The following is a 22,829-nucleotide window of genomic DNA, read 5'->3' as shown; positions in this document are numbered from 1 at the left end:
AATGGTCCAGAAAGGGTATTGCTAGATTAGACTGATATGTTCTTCAATCGAACTAAGTATGTAAATCCCACCCTGATTTCGCCTCTAAAGATAATAGAAGTGCATAAATGCAGGTACATCAAATCAAAAAACAAAGGCCATTGCAACTCATAAACATCTGATACTAAATAAAATTGAACTACTGGGAAATATACCTGGTAAGCAAGCTGCCCTACACTAGTGCCGTCTCAACAGCAGCTCGCCAAGCAATAAATCTGCTTCTCTTTACATATTCTGAACTCTCAGGATATAATATGCCTGGTATCTTTGTGAACCCAGCAGCAGAATATTAAACTTCAAACAAATTCAGAATAATCATTCAGTTTAAACAATCTAACTGCAATTACATACTAGAAAGAGAAGAAAATATGCAGACCTTGTCTGGCAGCCTTGGAAGCCAAGGAGCAAGGCAGAACCTTCCAATTAAACACATGATGAGAAAGCCTACCACCCCTCCACCAGAATATACCCAATCCACTAGCAGCATTTGAAGAAGGATTGGACTCAGGTTCTGAAGGCCTAACCCTCTTTCGGCTAATCCCTTGTTTTGAGGATGCACGCATTGAACTTATTACAACATGAGAAGCTGAAGTACCCATGGTAACAGCAAAATCCATCTGTCTTGACCACTCAATTGAGAGTGCAAGAGGACGCAAATTTGATTCCAACTGCAGACATTCCATGACAACATAAATTACCCCAACAGTATCATAGAATGAAACCAAATAGCTTTTGAATTATCACAGTCAGAAGATACTTTTAGGTTACAATTTGTGCCAAATTCAAACCAAGGACAGAATAACCCAACCAAGTAACTGTGATACCCCATGCGATAAAGATAAGGGTAGGTAATGTATGGGATCTCACATTATTTTGGAATGAGAAGTTTTTGCTCTTTATAGGGCTCCAATTGTATCATTGACTAGTCATTTTGGAGTATAGATCATGTTGTTTGGGACTTCAATTGGGGCATTACAAATGATATCAGAGTCTATCCTAATAAAAAATATGGGACTTCAGCCATGCCACCTATGATGGACTGGCCCGACGTGAATGTCGAGAATTTAATAGGGAGAGATTGTTATACCCCATATAATAAGGAAAATGGTAGGTGGTGTATGAGATCCCGCATTGTTTTGGAATGAGAAGTTCTTGCTCTTTATAGGGTTCCAATGAGGCTCTAATTGTATCATTGACTAGTCCTTCTAGAGTATAGGCCATGTTGTTTGAGACTTCAATTAGGGCATTACAAATGGTATCAGAGCCTATCTCAACTAGAAATATGGGACTTTAGCCATGCCACCTATGATGGACTGGCCCGACGAGGATGTTGGAAATTTAATGAGGAGAGATTGTTATACCTTATATGATAAGAATAATGGTAGGTGATGTATGGGAACTCGCATTGCTTGGGAATAAGAAGTTTTTGCTCTTTATAGAGTTACAATGAGATTCTAATTGTATCATTGACTAGTACTTTTAGAGTATAAGTCATGTGATTTAGACCTTCCATTGGAGCATTACAGTATCAGTCAATGAAAATCCGGATTACCACTTGCTTAGTTGCATTGTGGAATATTCCACCCTTTTCCATTGCCACCTGAGACCTGGGGCAAGAACCAAGGACCCAATAAAAGGAAGGCAAATACACCTCTCCAATCCCCAAACAAAAATATGGCCCACGTGAAAAAGAAACACGCAAATGAGATAGCATCAGCCTAAAGGGACAGAAGCTAGAAGAAATTTTGAAAGTAGGGTTCAAGTCTAAGACTACATTTGAAAGTTGAAGATGCATATATTCAGTCAAACTGAACATAAGGCCCAGCAAATTTATAATGAAGTTGCACCACGGATATTTGTTTCATAACCAATTGAATATTTCATTCAAAACTGGCAAGGGCACAGCCCAAGTCTGAGTTACATGGCAAATATTCAGATTGACAACCCATGTTTGATTTTCTAATACAGAGAGAAAATGAAAAAGATACTCACTGTGAGCAATAAATTTTTAATGGACACTAGATCAGAAGCCTTCAGAATACTTTTATGCCAGTACTTGATATGATGTTGGTTCAGCCATGGACCCAACAAAAGCCCTTGCAGACGACCTTCAATGGAGAGAATATGACACATGACATCTACAAGATGGCCTCTCCTGTTCTTTTTTGATTGAAGACCAAAGACATCATTTTTAACACCTTCCTGAACAGGCCCCAAATACATTTTAAACAAGCAATCTCTTTCATCAGTTGGATTTTTACACCAAAAACACCATCCACACTTCTCTTTTCTTGCATCTACATTTAGTCTCTGAATATTTGGCCAACAAAACTTGTTATACTTTTTCAAAATGGCCTTCATTTGTGCTGAAATTATATCATCCTCAGACAATATTGAGTTTTCATTGACTTTCTCTGATGATTTATGCATCAAGTCCTCTGCAACTAATGAGGCAGTTTGTGCAAAACTGTAGTAGTTCAAATAGCCAATCCGACAATTTGCTTGTGATGGGTCCCCTTTTCTAGTGGTTATAGAAAACGTGTAATGCCGAGGATCTGCAGATTCCATAGCATTTTCTAGTCTGACATCAATGCTGGCAGACGTCAGAGGACTGTCTCCCAAACGTGGGCGCTTTATCGGTACTTGTGACAGAGCTAAGAATTCAGCAGATCTATTTGAGTCATGGGGCCCAAAATTTTGAAAATTCGGAATGTCTGCATTTGATTGTGTGGCTCCAGCTGATCCTTCTGAAGTTATATATGGACTTTCTGTGGCAATTACAGAACCTACGAAGCTCACAGGCTTTGAAAGCTCGCTGCCAAGATGACCAGAGCATCCACTAATAGAGGTTTCATCCACTTTTCTTACATCATCAGTCTCATTATTAACTGTATTTGTTTCTGAAGATGTCAGTGGTGCCGAGGGCATTAAACAAGCCAGGTTTTGCTTCTTAGTAAGAATGTTTGAGCATACAGAATGGTTCAGCGAGTCGAAATTACTAGCTTCATTCAAGTTCAGAGGGATTTCCCAGTGCTTGTAGATAGCCATTAATATTTCACTATAGAAAACATCTGAAGCCTTTAAAACAAATATATAGAAAATGTAAACGGGCCAGTTACAAATTTCACCTGAATTAGTGAAGTGGTGTAGAACCGCCACTAATCCATTTATTGTTTCTGTTTCCTTGGAAGAATGATAGCCCAAATAGATCACTTGGTGCTTTGATGATTTGTTTACTCGGTAGGCTTTTTCATTTCAGATTCCTGATGTCCCTTTAAAGTTTAGAAAGCTCATTGTAAAGTTATGCAATGCGGTGACCCGTAGAGCTGCTAGATTGGCAGCTGCTGGTATCGTGGGAATCTTGAAAAAGATAGGCCGGGATGGAAGTGGCGGCATCACAGGTTGAAGGACTAGAAGTGATGTTAAAATGAGAAGAACAGTGGTTGCTATTGAATGGAGTTTGTATACAAGCTATACAATGTTTAGGGAATACTTGAATGAAGCTTTGTGGGAAATATTGGGGGAAGACATTGCTCCACATATCATTCTTAAGGTAATCGAAGATGGACCAGGCATTGGAGCAGATCTCCTTGCCGCCACATATTCAAAGGACAATGTATTTTTTGTTTATTCTGAAATTTCCATCCATTGATATATTGATGTTGGCAATGTGAAAAAGATCTTCCATCCAGAGTCTTTGATTATAAGACACGGGAAGTGGGTCTTATAATCTTCATTTATTATGATAGAATTGTTCGATAGGAATTATAGAATTCACTTCATAGAGACAATTTTCTTCATATGTCTATATCACTTGAAACATTACAATTCGGAGGAGAATTTGAGGGGGATTGAAAGCACAATAATTGAATTTCTGAATCAAGTGAGGGAATCCAAACCCCTTAAACTCTTAACTTATTTATATGCAAAATGCAACATAAAGCCAAACGTCGTATCTAGCATTCCAAAATCCAATCCGAACAAGCAAACGACTTAAATCCAACAGATCATGAAAAATAAAAAATAAAGAACAGTTTCAACATAAAGCCAAACGTCGTTATCTAGCATTCCAAAATCCTGAAAGTTGTCTAGCATTCCAGTTCCACTTGTTATCTGCTAATGTCTCAGCTTCTCATCTCAACTCTTCTCAGCTTCCAACATGTTACAATTTCACAAGGCAAAAACTTCAGTGCATATGAACAGCCATTAAGAAGCCTAATATTGTATAACAAAAAACTTTGGGATCTATATTAATAAATTTATTATTTTTCCTAAACTTAATTTTGATTTAATTTTGGTGAGACTACACTCTTAAAAATAAATAATATATAGGAATTATGCAAAATTCTTGGACTATAGGAAAAAAATTGGAGAGATATTTCTAAATATATTAGAATTTTATAAAATTTTGCAAAGCATATGACGGGGATTATAAATTTTTTTGGGTGGTCATTTTCTATATTTATAAAATTATGATTAAAAATTAGGGTATATTTATTTTTCAAAAAATTTCACAAAATTAGGGTGTAGTGTGTGATTCATAAAAAACTGCCTCTAAGCAAATTAAGCTAAACGAAATCATAATGGTATAACATCTATCAAAGAGTAAATACCTCACGTACCCATAGACTTTTGGTTGGCTCACTCAATCAATTCATCGTCAACTATTTTGTTGGGGATGTGAGCAAGCTTGCGCCGCCATTCTTTTCCTCTTCTTCTTTCCCACCACCTTCTCTTCGTTAATAAAGGACAATTCTCGATCTCTAGAAGAGAAAGGGAAGTGAGGTGTTGAAGCCCCTCTTCTAACATGCGGTACTCCAGCTTTGGACAATTCCTGATTGTCAGATTTTTAAGTGAGGTGAGGCATTGAAACCACTCTTCTGGCATGCTCTCCAGCTTTGGGCAGTTACAGATATACAAACTTTTAAGAGAGGTGAGGTTCTCAAACCCATTCTTGTCGAACGACGTCAAAGTTAGGAATTCCCCAATCTGCAGACTGATCAGATTTGTGGGAAGCAACCCCTTCTCCGGAAAAGACACCACATCTAATTTCGATCCGCCTCTAATTGTCAAATTTCTAAGAGAGGCAAGATTTTGCAAACTCCACCCCATCCGACTCTCAACGAGTTTCTCACAATTCCAAATATAAAGTTCATGCAGACTGGAAGGCAAGCCCCCTTCTGGAAGCGTCTCAATATTTGTACACAGTTCTATCCATAATTGAGTAAGAGATGGAAGGAGCATGTGCATCTTGTCAGGAAATGACACAAAATTAGGACACTCGTTGATAGTTAGAGACGACAAGGCCACTAAATCATGTTGATCTTGTTCTGCAACTGTAAGAGATTCTAGATTCCTACAGTGCCGAAATTCCAGATGCCTAAGATTTGGGAATAAATCCATTGGAAAGGACAGGAGAGAATCACAATTGAAAAAGACCAAATATTCAAGGCATGAACAGTAGTACAAGTTCGTTGGGAGCCCCAACTTCTTACAATTGCTTATTTTAAGAGTTTCTAATGTAGAGGGTAGACCACCCATATCCACTTCATCATTGCACAGCATCAATTGACGTATAGCTGGAGCCCTTGGGAGTGAAGTCAACATCTTCGGACAGTCTGTAATCTCAAGGATACCCAAAGAAGGAAGGTGAATGGGCAAATCTCTCGTTAGCTTTGAGCATTTCCGAATATAAAGCTGCTCAAGACGATGGAAAGCTCCTCCTTCATTTTCATCACCAAACGAAGACCATTTCTCCCAATTCAACATCTGCTTAAATTTTAAGACTTTCAATGCCCCAAACGGCTTAATAGAAGAAGAATCAGTAGTACTTCCGTAAAACTCTTCACCCACTGCTACAATTCCATCAAAACCGACAATAGAGAGGTTTTGTAAAGAGGGTAGCTGCCAAGTGCTGGTAAGCTGCAACAATATTTACAGTTTTCCAAATGAATAGACGTTACATAAGGGAAGGAATGATCCCCTACCCAATTTGGAAAACTTCCACCCATGTAGTCATTTATAGTGAGACTTTTCAGGTTTATATGTGGTTGCAGACCGTTGAGTACATCTCTTTGACTTTCTGAAATCTCAGTATTTGAACCTTTATTCCAGTTTAATGCCAACTCTTTAAGGTCCATTTTATTCCTCAAGCATGCACCTTCTGCATCTTTGAAAGATTCAACATTTTCAAGATACAAGATAGAAAGTGCTCCTCGAAGATTTGCAAGCTCTCCCAATTCTCTAATGCTACACCCAGTGCGTTTGCTAACGACAAATTTGGTTAATGTCTGGAGACATTTTAGTTTGCCCATATGTATTGGCATCTTCATTATGCAGTCAGTTTCAGTCAAATCAAGATGGCGTAAATTTACGAGTTTTTGCATGTCTCTTGGCAATTGTTCCAGATATAAACAACGTGATAACTTTAATGTTTGCAAATTGTACAACTTACACACAGAATCAGGCAACCTTATAATTTTCGTATGATGAATGTTCAAATAACGTAATTGTGTCATTTTTCCAATTGATTCTGGCAACTCCAACTTATACCAGTAGTCAGATAGGGAGAGCACCCGTAAACAACTTAACATTGGCAATAAATCACGCAACAACTTTTTACTTGTGTAGTAACAAAGTTTATACCATTGCAATGCCAAAAATGTACGCAATTGCGTAGCTTCTTGAAGAGCCTCGAACTTCTCAAAGTTTTCATAACTTTGTCTAGCATACGACACATGACGAGTCTTGTTAAGATTACGATGAGAACGGCTATCAACCTCCAACCTAAATGTAAAGTCACCAGACACAAATTTTGCCAAGTCATTGATGAGATCATGCATCACGAAGCTAAACTCATCCTCACTCGACTTTTGAAATAATGATCTTGATACAAGAGTGACAAAATAATCATCACCAATTTGTTCCATTGTTCTGTTTTCAGTTTCATGGAGAAAACCTTCTGCCATCCATAATAAAACAACTTGATCTTTCTTGAAGGCATAGTCTTTTGGAAATATTGAACAGTAAGCAAAACACCGTTTTATATATGAGGGTAGGTGTTTATAGCTTAATCTTAGAGCAGGAAGAATTTCATTTGACAAACTCCATATCTCACTATTCAAAACCATATCCCATTCACTAACATCAACTTTGTCTCGCAAGAGAGCCCCAATTAGCTTTATTGCTAAAGGTAGACGTTTACATTTTTCTACAATTTGTCGACCTAACTCTTTAAACCCTGAATTCATAGAGTTAGCATCATGAAATGCATGTCTTGCAAATAGTTTCTGACAATCCTCCTCTTGTAACTCCTTTAGATGATGGGTTGCAAATGCACGCATGACTGATGCAACACCAAGATCGCGCGTTGTTACGATGATCCTACTTCCTTGTGCCCCAGATTTAAAGGAGTTGCTTAATATCTCCCAATCAGTATAATTCCTATTCCAAACATCATCCAAGACCAATAGGAATTTCTTTCCCATCAATCTCTCATTTACTTGAAGTTGAAGCCGATTTGGACCTTGAATATCACTGGTCGAAGAAGTTATTGCTTCCAGGATTGTTTTCATTACTTTAAACACATCAAATTCCTCTGAAACACAAACCCATGCTACAAGGTCAAAATGCTTTTGGACCCTGTTGTCATTGTATACAAGCTGAGCAAGGGTGGTCTTGCCCATTCCCCCCATGCCGACTATGGCAATCACACCTATCTTATTGTCACTAGCATCATCAAGAAGTAACTTATTAATTATTTCATCCTTATCATCATTTCTACCACAAATATCTGAATCTTCTACCAAAGAAGTAGTGGGCAATCTTTCAGATGGTTTCCTTCTGACGGTACTAGCTTGGACTAGACCCATGACATTCTGTTGACTTGCTAGATTTTCTAATCTCCCAAGTACCCCTTTTATCCGGACTTCTATCTTCTTAAAAAAAAAAAAGTATGGATGGAGTTTCGTACCTTACTTGCAATATTGATTCCAAGTTTCGCATTTAATTTGAATTGTAAGGCTTTTGTAGCAATCTCATCCAAGACGTCCTCTGCATGATAGACATCATCCTTAAGCTCATCAAGCCACTTTTTCACGCTAGGATTCGTAACTTGTTTGTCCTCGGCATCTTCAAGTACAACTTCAACGGACAACAATATCGTTTTCAACTTGTCCAAGAGCCCATCATCGAGTTTTCTTCCCCTTAGAAAATCAACAAACTCCTGAGATGCCATCCTATCAAATAATACTTGAAGGAAGGCAGAGAGAAGTGTTCCTCCCACTAATTCGGCCATGTTTTAATCTTTGAAAGGGGAAAAAGCAAATGAAGAAAGGTGAGATTGCAAAGAGCAAAGAGTAAAATGTGGTTGCAAGCTGAAATATTTGGCAATGAGTATATGTGGAGGAAACAGCCTACTGCATTGATCCGACACCATCTGATTGCACCAAGTCAAGTCAATGAGTATTATTATTGGACCCTCATCTCTGCACAAATAAAGCAAGGCCTAATTTGGTCCATGTTATATCTCATTATTAATGAAAAAAATTGGTATAAAATTCTGAAATAATTGTCATTATATCATTGTTCAACTGGAAAATATTTTTTATTTTTTTTATAAAACTTGAATTATTGGATTAGTCATCTCATTTTCTAAAATGATAAAATAATATTTTTTTAATCTACTTAGTTAATGCAATATTTATTTTTTAAATACATTTTATTTTTTATTTTCCTAATTTCCAACCATCTATATATTAAAATACATAAAATCCATCTATCAACCTAAATTAAATTCATTTTGAAATACAAAATATTAAAATATACACATAATATATTCACAAAGGAATGAGAAATAATATAAAATTCCTTTAACTTAATTATTGTAACTTAACAAATTTATATACCGATGCTTAATGTAACAAATTATTGTAAATTTTAATTAGCTAAAATTACGTCACAATCCTTAGCTCCAAATTCTGAGTCTCCGAAGAAAATATCCCAACATTAATATCAATGATATTTCTCTAAATAAAAAAAAAAAATAGACTTTAAAATGAAAAAAGACTGGAAATTCAAGTTGGGAATGGCCTTCCTTTTCAGTGGGCCAAGCTCGCATGTGGTGGAAGGAATACAAGAATTAATGCATTGACGTCCCCTCTCCGTTTATTTATTTATTTAGATAATTTAATTAGAGAAATAATAGATATAGTCGGTATATAAGTGTCATGTTATTATTTTTAAAAAATTAAATAAATATGAGATCTATGTGAAAAAATAATTAATTTTTTAATAATAAATCTTACTATTTTTTAAAATATTTGTACGGCACTTATTCACTCTACGATGATACGTAGTATTACTCACTCAATTATAATCCAGCTTGAGAGCAATACGCCAACAGATCCTTGTTGATCATCATCATCTAATGCCAAGGAGTCAAGGACTCCTTTTGAGAAAATGTATTCAATGTCTCCATCTATCAATACTACAACTTTGTCTTCAATTTCTTATTGCAATTTCAGCTGTCCATTCCTTTTAAAATAGCTTTATAGCAAAGGAAGTACATAGCCACTTGGTATAAGGAGTTGTGCTTCCAAAATTATCATTTGAGAGATGATATTTGAAGTATTAAAATCATTTCTCAGCCATAAAACGATATATAATTTGATATTTTCAATCTGGAAGGAAATTTTGGATAGAAATTAGACAAAAATAAACCAAATATATATTGTAGGAGTAGTAGAGAGGAGCAGGAGTTGATGATAATTTTTCTTTTCCTTTTTCTAATTCCTCATGAATAATTATTGTTAAAAAAACACTAATCACGATAATACAGTGAATATTCAATTGGTTCGAAAATAACTGATATCCTGAACATTCATCATTGTATGCTTATAACAATATTGTTATTTCACAAACAGAAATGTTAAATGTCTCGAAAATGTAGTCTGAAAATGTGTCTCGGAATTTTTTTTTATTTTTTTACTTAGTGATTAAGGAAGTATTTTTTAATGATACTGTGAATTTTTTATCTTTTTTATAAATATTTATGATGATTAAAAAAATACATAAAATAAAATTAAAAAAAATATTTTTACCTGTTCGGTGGACTTTCGGGCTACATCTCTCTGCACTACTCTTTTACAAAATACCTTTTATTTATGTTTTGAAAAACATTGTCTCTTTATGACTGCAATTATTTTTCAGTACTGAGAAAGGAATCAAAGCAGTGCATGGGTTTGGTGGGGAAAGAAATGCCAAGGAAAAAGCAGTGGTACTCATTTCGTGGACGTTGCCTTTGGAAAAGTGAGATGAGAACTAATCAACTTCACATGGTATAATAGGGCCTACCATAATAGAAAGAAATGGAATCAAACTTCACATGGACCATTGTTCTTTGGCAAGACCAAGGAGGTGACCGCTTTAAACTGTTTGATGTCGTCCAGCAAGGAGCCATGTCACGGCCATTGCCTCCATGTCCTCTTTACGGGAAAGCGGAAACATAATCCGATGCCTAGAGTCAGAACGACATAATTATTTGAGATCACGTAAAAATTATTTTCTTAACGAGAGACTCAACTTTTTTTCAAAATAAAAAATTATGCGTTAAGATGTGTCACCCGGTATTGTATCAGTGCATAGGGCTAACGCAACACTTAGAGGGGGTGAATAGGTATAGTTCGATTTTTTTGGTCTAATAAAAAATATTGACAAGTAAGCAATTAAACAATAAAACAAATCACACAATTAATCAACACAGAGATTTGGTCACGAAGTAGAAATTCATTTGAAGAACCTCTTCAAAATCTAAAATCACTCCGAGTGTCAGACACCAACTCAAATCCACTATAGAAACCTTAATTGTTACAACCAATTTAGAGATACTCACAAAACTTTTGAAGTTCCTAAACTTAGATTGCAACACCACGAGTGACCCACTCGATCTCTACACACATGTAGTGCCGGAACTCTGATTTTTCTATAATATTCCATGAGAACCTCTCAATCTCTGCAGCAACAACAGTTCCGAAAACCTTCCAGCCAATGAACACGTCCACTCCAATGGACTCAACTGTGTTTATATCTTGAGTGTGATTTGGTTGTGACATATTTTTTAAGAGATTCAACTTTTAATAGGGGAAAAGTTTCTCCCAAATGCTCTTGGAAATGGGGCTCTATTTTAGCTCTAATTTGCCACACCAAGAATGAACAAAAAGTTTCCTTTTATACTTCCCAAGAAAGAGGCACTCAAACCTAAGGAAATTAGGTTTTTAGAACATTGGCTAGAGCGAAGTGTCGAGCGTAGTCAAGCAGACTCTCTGACTTGAATTTCGCTCGAGCGAAGTGTCGAGTCGAGTCAAGCAAACTCTCTGACTTGAATGTAGCTCGAGCGAAGTGTTGAGCGTAGTCGAGCGAACTCTCTGACTTAAAGTTTGCTCGAGCGAAGTGTCAAGCCGAGTCAAGCGAACTCTCTGACTTGAATGTGGCTCGAGCGAATTGTGAAGCGAACTCTCTAGCTTGAATGTAGCTCAAGCGAAGTGTCAACCATGTCGAACGAACTCTCTAACTTGAAGTTCGCTCGAGCGAATTGTCCAGCGAAGTCGAGCGAACTCTCTGATTTAGTTGACCCCCCTTTTTCACTTTGTCAACACTTGTTACAATACAATTTTGATTTTCACAAGAATATGTCAATACACTCATTTTTACATTAACAAAAATAAAAATAAAAAAATTATTTGTACTAGTCTGCAGATTTAGTGGAAACATTTGGTAGGCACCTTTGCATTGTCATACATATATATATATATATATATATATGATCTAAGAGTCAGGCTACACCCTAAGAATTAGGGTTTCTCTCGATAAGGTCATTGGTTTTTTTTGTCATTTATTTCTTTATACCCTTAAACATTTAAAAAAATCATAAAAAAATACTTCCTTAATTATCAAATAAAAAAAAAAAATTGTATTGGAATCTATTGTCGATAGAGATAGACAACTATCATTATTCATGATCTAATAATGAGAAATGCTTTGGAACGGTCAGACTGTTTTTAGCCCTTTAACAAACTCCAATAATAAGGTTCCATCTCAGCATTGCATAAGTTAAAGCCATGAGGAGCACTGCATGAGATTGCTAGCTAGAATTAAAAGCCCTACGAATGAATTGTTTCCCCTTCCATTTTCTACTAGACGAGTTGGGCTTGTTGCTTCCACCAGCCGTTGCCACCACTACTAGACCATCACTAGCAGTTCGACATAGCCAGTTCGTCGTCCTACCCAGTCAGTCCGTGTATTCTATTTTACAGAAATCACCAATTGCTATAAACTTGAAACAAAACTCTTAAAATTAAAAAACATAATATTTTAGTTTCTCAGGTAGGCTATTTTACAGAAATTACGAATTTGAATCACGAGTCGGAACTAATACTTTTTCTTCTCCACAGTCTAATATTGCTTAGTACGTGGGGTCCCTTTAACATCCTAGTTGTGGTTCGAGGAGACCTGCATCCATGGTTTGAGCACAAGACCCCAGATGAGCACCAACATAACAATGATGGGTGGATTTCTATAGCTTTGCGGCGTCGAGCAACGATGGATGAACAGAGAGAAGGGTTATGGGGTCTCTATGTCAAGGGTGAACAAGGGGAGAAAATCAGGATGAAGTTAATGGCAAAAAAACAAGGCACTGACAAGACCATAAAGAACGACACTTGGTGCCATAATCAGGATGAAGTTAATGGCAAAAAAACCCCAAAAATCGTAAAACTCTTAAAAGTCATAACCAAAAATCATGCAGTGTGAGGGTGAACGACGATAAGGGCCCGCAAAATTAGTTCGTCGTTCAAGACCCTAGGTTTGGGATGGGTGATTGGGGGCTGCAAAATTAGTCCATCGTGGCTGAGTGGGTCGATCTCCATCCGTCGTGGCTTGCCAAGAAACAGCCCGTTGTAGCTCGGCAAGGTATTTTCGAAATCAGTCCGTCATTCAAGACTTCATGACCCTTGGTTTTTAGCCCGTCGTGGCTCGGCAGGAAATTAGTCTGTCGCGACAAGGTATTCGCTGGGTTTGGTTAGAGTGGAAGACGAAGGGCGACATGACGAAGGGTGGAAGACGAAGGGGTTTGTCTCTGGGTCTGGTCAATTTGGAACACGATGAGGACTTGGGAGACGTGATGAGGACTTGGAAGCTTTTTGTAGGGTTTTTGATCTTCTGTAGGATGGGTGTAGGATATATAAATTGGACTACTTACGTGGAGGGCTATTATTTGGGAGTTGTTATTTGGGATTAGGCAGTCCGATCGATTTGAAGGTATTCTCTCTAATAATACCTTTTTCAAGAAAAAAATATTTATCTATATAAAATTAAATTAAAACCTTTCCTGTACCAACGGTCCAACACCACCCGATTACACCCGGTTAATTCAATGACCACTAATTTTTGAGCCTTGATCACCAAACAAATAAGAAATATAAAAAGCACTCATTTTTCTTACTAAGTAACCGTTTAAATATTAAAATGAGATGAGATGATTTTATATGAAAATTGAATAAAATATTATTAGAATATTATTTTTTTAATATTATTATTATTTTGATATTTAAAAAAATTGAACTATTTATTATATTTTATATGAGAATTTATAAAAATTATAATAATAAAATGAGATGAGCTGAAATGAAATTATTTCTACATCTAAATAGGACTTAAGTTTACTTCTGTACGAAGAGAACTGGGAGCACTTATATGGAAATCTTATATATGTAAAATTATATATTAAGGTAGTTTAACAACAAAAGTAATTAACCACAATGACCAATCAGACAGAAGTTCCATAAGCACAAAAGTTCTTTCATAGGTTCGTTATCCGAATTTACTGAACATATTATTTAAGGAACTAAACAATTACTATTTTTTTTAATTTTATATTATTATGAGAGAGAGAGGGAAGAAAGAGAGAGACAGAGGACTGGAGGAGATGTATGGGAGAGGTTAGTTGCAGTCGGTTCTATTTTTTGACTGCGAGAAAGCATGTGGCATAATATCACTGAATGGTGTAAATTTTCTCTTGGCGCGACATCTGGTCTCTAGCATTTCTAATTTTTTTTTTTAAATATTATTTTTAAACAATTTTAAAAAATTTATATATTAAAAAAAATCAAATTTTCATATACACCTTTACAAAACTCAATAAAAGAATATTTTCATACCTGTATTAATCAGGTCACAGTTGTAATTTTATTTTTATAAATAAATAAAGTCTATTTTTCATAAAAAAAATAAAAGAGCATTTCAAATTTGTTCAAAAAAATTAACAAAACCTCGCTAACAAAACATGGTGTTATATATTTCCTCCCGTGTCTTTGCAAAAAACTGAAACATACAAACAGGCCTTAGAAAATGGAATGTGAATAGTTTTGGAAATGAAAAATTATTCACATCAGCCTGAAAGTTGCAGCACATCTATCTGTTAAATTAAAAAAAAAAATCATATGTGTAGTGTGCGAAAAGTGCGGCTGATGTATAGCCGCACTCTTTGAAAATATACCTACAAATATATATAAGATTGATTATATACTTTTTTTTTTTTTTTTTTTTTTTGAGGAAAAGGATTGATATATACTCGAATGAATAGATATGCATGATTGATTTATGTGTCCCTAATTCCTTTAAAATTAGCTTTATATATAATAATAGGGCCTACCAAAAAAGAATTTATTGCCAAGGAAAGCAAAGCAATAGTACCTGTACTAATTGCGTGCCATTGGAAAAGATGAGAATTAATCAACTTCACATGGTATATATACAATAGGGCCTACCATAAAAGAAATGCATGCCAAGGAAACGATGAGAGATGAGAATCAAGTTCCGACATCATGTGCTTTATTGATAATAAATTAGTAAGATGATAAAACCTTCAAGGATTATATTTTTTCATCATCGGCCTTACAATAAAAATGCCAAGGAAAAGAGATATGAGAATCAAAGTTCACATGGTGTAATCTAATCTCTCTTTTCCTTGGCATTTTTATGAGCTATTGGACCGACCTCGTCATCTCAGCATAAATCAATGATATATTATTTAATAAAATTTAAAATAATTAATAAGTTTAGCTCCTTTAAACATTAACTACAAAATATCTTATGGCATCACTAGCTAATCATAGATAGTAATTATATAAAAAATAATAATTTTTATTGTAAATTAATGTGATTCAAAATATATATTTTAATCTGATCCGTTAGATTATAAATATATTTTTATTATAAAATATATATAACAGATCACATAATAAATTGATGTCAATTTATAAAATTTATTGTATAAAATTTTTAAGTAGACTAAAGATTCCTCTTTTAATAAAATAAGATTATAACAATATTGTTATTTTACAAAATACCTTTTATTTATGTTGTAAAAGACATTGTCTCTCTATGGCTGCTATAATTTTTCAGTACCGAGAAAGGAATCAAAGTAGTGTGTTTTGTCCCAGCTCTGTCTCTCTCCTACTGGAATCCTTCATTTAATCTTTTGAAAGCTTGGTTTTCATTTATAAACAAATATAATTATTACAGATTAATTCACAACAAAATCATAAAAAACAAAAACTAACCAAATGAGTGTCAAAATGAGAGCTTTTTGCGTAAATAATCAACAGAATTTTTAATATTTTATACAAAAAAATTATATTTATCATCTCATGATATGACATTAGATGATAGGTTCACATGGGGGTAGGCAGCAGGGTCCCGTACTCTGCTGACCCTCCCCATTCGCCCCCCCATGCGGGGCGGGGGTTTTGGCCCGCTCAAGCTGGGTGCGGGGCCCCCCGCCCGCACCCCAGGACAGTTGCGGAGGCGGGGGACGGAGGGGGCGAAGCCCCGCTCCGCTTTTCCCCCGCCCCGCTATATATATATAATTAAAATTATATATATATATATAAAAACTCCATAAATAAAGTGAAACGACACAGTTTTGTCATGGACAAAACGATGCCGTTTCACTTTTAGAATTTAGGTAGGCTGCACTAAAAGTGAAATGGCGCCGTTTCACTTTTAGTTAAGGTTCCCCCCCTCCCCGCGACTTTCTCCCTTAGCCATTCTCGAACTCTCTTCTCTCACTCTGCACTCTCCTCTCTCACTCTCTCTATCTCGAATCTCAATCTCTCTGTGTCTCTCGCGCTCTCTCAGTCTCTCTCATTCGAACTATTCTCTCTCTCTGTCCCTCACGACTGCACGAGCAGCACAAGTACGAGATTTCTAATTTCCACTTTCCAGTCACTCCACCGTCAGTCCGTCGTTTACTCATGCAAACTTAAAGTTATTTTTCACTTCAAATTCGCCGCTACTCAAAGGTAAGAAATCCGAAACCCTAGATTTTTTTTTTTTTTTTTAGTTTTGGATTGGAGATTAGAGGAATGTTGGGTTGAATCGGAGATGGAGGATGGGAATAATTGTGAATTTGTGTGCTGTGGAGAAATTTGTGCATGTGTTTGATTCGTGTGTTTGTTTGTTTGCTTGTTTTTGTTTTTATTTTTTTTGTATAATCCAAAACCCATTCTTTCAATTTAGGGGTTTCAAATTGAATAATTGAAACCCCTTAAATTTTAGGGTTTCGGATTGAACCCCTAAATCAATTCAGGGGTTCAATCTGAAACCCTAAATTGAGTTAGGGGTTTCAATTGAAACCCCTTAAACCCTAAATTGAGTTAGGGGTTTCAGTTGAAACCCCTCAATTTTCAATTTATTCAATCTTACATAATTACTCTTTATTTTAAATAGAATTACAAAATAGTTGTAAACTAGTTGTAGGTTTTTTTAGTTTTATTATTTTTAAACTAATTGAGTTGTTTTCATACTTGATTACTTGTTATACGAAAAATGAAAAAAAAAATAGGTGTAGTGTGTGAGGATAAATGAATGATAAGTGGGATTATTTATTTAATAATAAAGTAATACTACTCATCATCCATTTTAATATCATCCTCTCATCATCCTCTCATGTTGTATTAAATGATTAGAAACTATTTATAATGTTTCACTTATAAGCCTATCATTTAATATTTTAATGTTATATTAATAAATGTTGAGTTAGAGGTTTCAATTGAAACCCCTAAATTGTGTTGGCTTTGCACTTTGCCTTGTTTTTTCATGTAGTGTATTATTATGATTTTCTTATGTCGTGTGTTGAATGATTTTATAATTTTTTATTATGTTGTGGAATTAGGAATGTCTTCTCAAAGGGATTTCACTGATAGCTCTCCTACCCCTACCAGTACCCCTGCCCCTACTAGTACCCCTGCCCCAGAACCTAACCCTACTCCAACCCCTGGGAGTGGGAATACACCTTACCCCCCTCCAAACCCACATAAAACAAGAAAACTGTTTCCGTAGTTTGGTCTCACTTTACCAAACTAGAGGGTGGTGACCTCAATAACCCTCAAGCTAAATGTAATTATTGTGGGAAAATATATGGATGTCACTATAGGAAACATGGTACGTCCCAGTTAAATGTCTATTTAGAAGAATAATGCTAGAAGAGTCCAATATTAAGATCCTTACTGGAAAAGAGTCAATCTAGACTAGAAATTGGACTGAAAAAAATGGCGGATGGGAGTAGTGGGAGTCCAACGATGAAGGGGTTTACAAAGTATAATACTGATGAGTGTAGAAGGAAGTTAGCTCGTATGGTTATCATGGACGAGCTACCTTTTCAGTTTGTGGATGGGAGAGGGTTCCAAGAATTTGTCCAAAAATTCGAACTTAGATTTACGCTTCCTTCTCGCCACACTGTGGCAAAGGATATTAAAAAGATATATTGGAAAGATAAAGATGTTTTGAGGGGCCAATTGGCATGTTTGGTAGTTTGCCTCACTACCGATACTTGAACTTCTATCCAAAATTTTAATTCTATGTATTTGACTCTCCATTTCATTGATTCTAATTGGATTCTTCATAAAAAGATTATTAAGTTTTGTCAAATAACTGATCACAAGGATGAGACGATTGGGAAGGCCTTAGAGGCCTCAATAAAAGAGTGGCGGTTGACACGGGTTTTGACAGTTTCGGTTGACAATGCCTCGTCTAATAATGTTGCCTTGGGGTATCTGAAGGCTTGTCTTAGAGAGGCAAATAAGATATTCTTGAGTGGTGAATATTTGCATGTTAGATATTCTGCACATATCTTGAATCTAATTGTGACTGAGGGGTTAAAAAATGTTGATAACTCAGTTGCACGAGTTAGACTGGCTGTGAAATTTGTGAGGTATTCTCCTTCTAGATTGGAGAAATTCAAGATTACCTCGAAGATTGTGGACATAACATCAAAGAAGGGTCTTTGTACTGATGTTCCTATAAGATGGAACTCAACCTTCTTGATGTTGCAGGCGGCCCAAGAATATAAGACAGCCTTTCAATTATTGGGTGATGAAGACATTCAATATGTCAAATACTTTGATGAGCATGGGGGTTTAGGAATACCTAATGATGATGATTGAGAGGTAGTTGCTATATTTGTTGATTTTCTTGGGCTTTTTTACGATGTCACGTTGAAGTTATCTGCTTCTTTGCTCCCTACATCTTATGAATTTTGTCAATAAATATGTAGGATGAAAGAAGAATTAGACGACATGTGTAGGGGTCCAATCTAAGGATGAGGGGGATGACATTGATCATGAGGGTCAAATATGACAAGTATTGGGGAGATTTGACTAGACTAAATATTTTGTTATATGTGGTTACTATTCTTGATTCCCGTCTAAAAATTTTAGGCATGTTATATGGTTTGAGACTTGCGTATGATCAGGCATGGACTGATCTTATTGGTGAGATGGCCTGAGATACCCTTTATAGATTTTATGATGAGTTTAATGCAATTAAGGGTGGTACTGCATCTACTACACCTACACCTACCCTAACACCTCCTCTAGACACCAAGGCAATAAAGAAGCGTAGATTGGCATAGACTAAGACCCTCACACATAATCCCACACTAGTTCATCAATCTACGGAGGTGGTTTCAGAGTTAGACAATTATTTGTCAACGGATCTTATTCAAGAAGATGATGATTTTGACATATTAGGATGGTGGAAAGCAGCATCAAAGAAATATCCTATCATTTCTGAGATTGCCCGTTGTATGTTGGTCATCCCTATTAGCACTGTTGCCTCGGAGTCTGCCTTTAGTACCGAAGGGCGCATATTAGATTCTTTCCGTAGTTCATTGTCTCCTACAACTGTGGAGGCATTGATCAGAGTTCAATGCCTCCATAGTTGGACGATGGGAAATTATATTTATGTTCCGGATGTTTTAGATTTTAAAGAGACCAATGAAGAGGGTGGTGATCAGTCTAGATCTGGACCATCTTGTAATTATTGTTTTTATTTTATTATTTTGATTTATTTATATTCATTTCAATTTTATCAGTATTAATCTTAGTATTAATTGTTGTAGCAACACATGAGACGATTCAGATGATGTCTACCTCCACTGCAATATGAATATGTGCTCAAGTCTCAAAAGAGTAAAAAACTACCCATCCGGCTGCCCCAAATGTCACAGTCAAATATCCAAACAGCTCGCCTCTTTTTTTAGATTATTAATTTATTAGAATATTAAAATTTGAATCAGATGTATGTATTATGTATTTGCTTTGTAATTTTGTAATGTTGATATAATGTCCCTTGGACACTTTTTTCTTTGTAATTTTGTAATTGTTTAGACTTTACATTTTATTTTTGTAATAACTTAGTTATTATTATTATTTATTAGTTTATTAGGTAGTAGACTTGTATTCTATAGTAATAGTAATACTTCATTAGAGTCTTAATTATATAAAATTGTGTATGTATATATTATTTTTATTCATGTAATTTTTTTTCTTTTTTAAACTCTTTCTTTTTTTTTTTTTGAAAAAATAAAATTTCTATTTTTATGGGCCTAAAATGGCCCAGAAATTTGGGCCCCCTGCCCATCCCACCCCGCCATGTAGGGGCGGGTAACATTCCTAGGTTCACAAATGAAATATAATAAATAATATTAAATTATCTAATATCACATCATGAGATAATAAGAATTAGGAAGATGAATAATATTTTTCATAGTTCTATTTAAGTGAGTGTTCGCATCACATTATTATTTAAAATACTCAGAATAATTTATTTTATTTAATTAAAAAAATCTAACTATATATATATATATTAATATGACTTATCAAGGATTCATGAAGTCTACCATTTTGTTTTTTCCGACTTAGTTTAAATCATATATAGTTTACTAATCATCGAAGGATCATTTTATTAATCATATATAAATAAATATAAAAAAACACTCATTTTTCTTACCAAATTTACTTAAGAGAACTGCGAGCTCTTATATATAAATATAAATTTATATATTTAACGTAATTTAATATGATATGGTAAATTGTAATTATTTTTTTATTATAAACTATATCTGATAATTTATGATATGGTAAATTGTAATTATTTTTTTATTATAAACTATATCTGATAATTACATGAATTGATGTCAATTTATAAAATTTATTATATAAAATTTTTATATTCCTCTTTTAAGAAAATAAGATTATAAAACAATATTGTTATTTTATAAAATACCTTTTATTTTTGTTTTGAAAAACAGTGTCTCTTTATGACTGCAATTATTTTTCAGTTCGGAGAAATGAATCATAGTAGTGGGTTTGGTGGAAAAAGAAATGACAAGGAAAAAGCAGTGGTACTAAATTCGAGTTCACATGTACAATAGGCCTGCTAAAAGAGAAAAGGACAAGATATTAAAGCTGCCACTGCTGCTAATTTAATGGACGTTGTCTTCGGAAAAGAGACATGGAAATCTATGTTCACATGGTACAATAGGGCCTACCCAGAAAGAAAATGACAAGAAATTAAAGCTGCCACTGCTGCTAATTTACAATAAATCTTTACAACATCTTAATACTTTATACTTCACATATTTTTAATTTTTATTATTTCTTTATTAAATATTTATTATATAAATAATGAATAGAAAATTTAAAATAATTTTAAAAAAATAAACTCAAAAAAAGAATTTAAAAAAAAAATTAAAAAATTAAAAAAGTGTAAAATGTGAAGTGTGGTGAAAATTGTGTAACAAAACTCGCTAATTTAATGGACGTTGCCTTTGGAAAAGCAAATAATCTTCACAATCTCTTAATACTCTACACTCTATATTTTTTTTTTAATTTTTATTATTTTTTTTATTAAATATTTATTATATGAATAATGAATAGAAAATTTAAAATTATATAAAAAAATAAACTCAAAAAAATTTAAAAAAAAATATTAAAAAATTAAAAAAATTAAAAAAATATAGAGTATAATAGAGGTTATATAGTAAAACTAGAGATATGAGAATCTAAGTTCACATGGCATGATAGGGCCTACCATAAAAGAAATGCATGCCAAGGAAAGCGCGCAGTAGGACTAATTTCATGGACGTTGTCTTGGAAAAGATGAAAGATGAGAATCAAGGTCCGACATCAAGTGCTTTATTGATAACAAATTAGTAAGATGATAAGACCTTCAATGATGATATTTTTTCATTATCGGCCTAATAAGAAAAAGAAAAACTCTACTTACAATCGGTTGGGAAATCCTTACGTAACTGGTTGCATAAAAAATTTATTTATTTTTCACCTTCTCATTTCGTTCTCTCTTTCTCTCTTCCTTAGTCGATTTCTCTCTCGAGCTCACTTGGAAATCACCTTCGCTGTTTAACCTCTCTCTCTCAGGACTCATCTCGCCGTAAACAATCCAAAAACCACAACCCAAGAAAGCCCTTCTCTCGGCCAACCCACGAAAGCCCTTCTCACGGCAAACGAGGCTCACAACCCACGGTTCTGTAGCACCCAATAGCTTCGCGGCGTCACTCCAACCCTTGCGGGCATCTCTGCTTCTAGTCCCCTTCCACCGCTGCACCAGGCATCCGTAACGGACCCAAACACCACCACCTTTCGAGCCAAACCAAACGTTTCGAACGTGCACCCAGCCGGTTGCAAGTAGCCACCTTGTAACACCACGATATACAGCCTACTTCAAACATCCATAACGGACACACCATCGTACGTAAGAACCGCTGCGTGCTCTTCCATAGCCAGCATCAGGACCCACATAAAACCACAAGAGAAAACCTCCACCGTTACACGACTTCCACACCCACGGCATTACTGCACCATGCACACGATGACAACTAACGGCCCATTTTCGCAACCGCACGCCGCTGTCAAGCCGTATCTTTGCCACCAACATCCAAGCGGAGGACCACCACCTCACACCTCCTACAGACAATCTTCCAGCGCACATACCGCCGCATGCAAGCCTCATCCTCCTCTGTTTTTCTACACCGAAACAGAGCAACATCACCCCAAACTTAAGAGCAAGCCGCTGCACGTCTACTCCTCCGCGAACCACCTTCCACCTCCAAACATGCAGGACACACGACGGAAGCAACTAGCCGCTCCTAGTTGCCCCCTCGGCCTAGCCTCTCCGTGTCATCAAACGGGAATCAGCCCTACTCACACGGGCAACGCCACCACAAGCCCCCAACCCTGCCCGTTGACCCATACTCCTCAGCCGTTCAGCAGAGAAATGACACCATCACCAATGTCCATCGAGAGCAAAAACCAGAGCTGCTCTATTTTGAGGCCTTGAAGGCAGAGTATTGTCGTCCAAACCGAGAGTCATTCCTTGCCACAGTTGGGCACCGACTCCACCGTCAGCAGCAACAGACGACACCGGAGATCAAG

At 35.6% G+C, this 22,829-nt stretch overlaps 2 protein-coding genes and 1 long non-coding RNA gene across 3 annotated transcripts; 1 reads left to right on the top strand and 2 right to left on the bottom strand.

The window, feature by feature from the left end:
• Nucleotides 1-211: 211 nt before the first annotated feature.
• On the bottom strand, nucleotides 212-3,087 carry LOC121240908 (DDT domain-containing protein PTM-like). Its single transcript, XM_041138430.1, has 3 exons — nucleotides 2,032-3,087; nucleotides 416-707; nucleotides 212-297 (listed from the first exon to the last, which is right to left on the bottom strand). Exons 1-3 carry the CDS (start codon nucleotides 3,085-3,087, stop codon nucleotides 212-214), a joined length of 1,434 nt encoding a protein of 477 aa, XP_040994364.1.
• A 1,680-nt stretch (nucleotides 3,088-4,767) lies between these two features.
• Nucleotides 4,768-8,470, bottom strand: LOC121241013 (putative disease resistance RPP13-like protein 1). The gene has a single exon (XM_041138582.1). The coding sequence runs from the start codon at nucleotides 7,908-7,910 to the stop codon at nucleotides 5,895-5,897; it is 2,016 nt and encodes a 671-aa protein (XP_040994516.1). The 5' UTR covers nucleotides 7,911-8,470; the 3' UTR covers nucleotides 4,768-5,894.
• A 1,811-nt stretch (nucleotides 8,471-10,281) lies between these two features.
• On the top strand, nucleotides 10,282-20,927 carry LOC121240260. The gene is made up of 2 exons (XR_005935501.1): nucleotides 10,282-10,326; nucleotides 20,888-20,927. It is a non-coding gene; the product is annotated as an uncharacterized LOC121240260 (long non-coding RNA).
• The last annotated feature ends 1,902 nt before the right edge of the window (nucleotides 20,928-22,829 follow it).

Source organism: Juglans microcarpa x Juglans regia, chromosome 7S (genome assembly GCF_004785595.1).
Source record: "Juglans microcarpa x Juglans regia isolate MS1-56 chromosome 7S, Jm3101_v1.0, whole genome shotgun sequence".
Classification (NCBI taxonomy): Eukaryota; Viridiplantae; Streptophyta; class Magnoliopsida; order Fagales; family Juglandaceae; genus Juglans; species Juglans microcarpa x Juglans regia.
The sequence above is the reverse complement of the archived record's forward strand: the minus strand, read 5'-3'. Positions and strand labels throughout refer to the sequence as shown.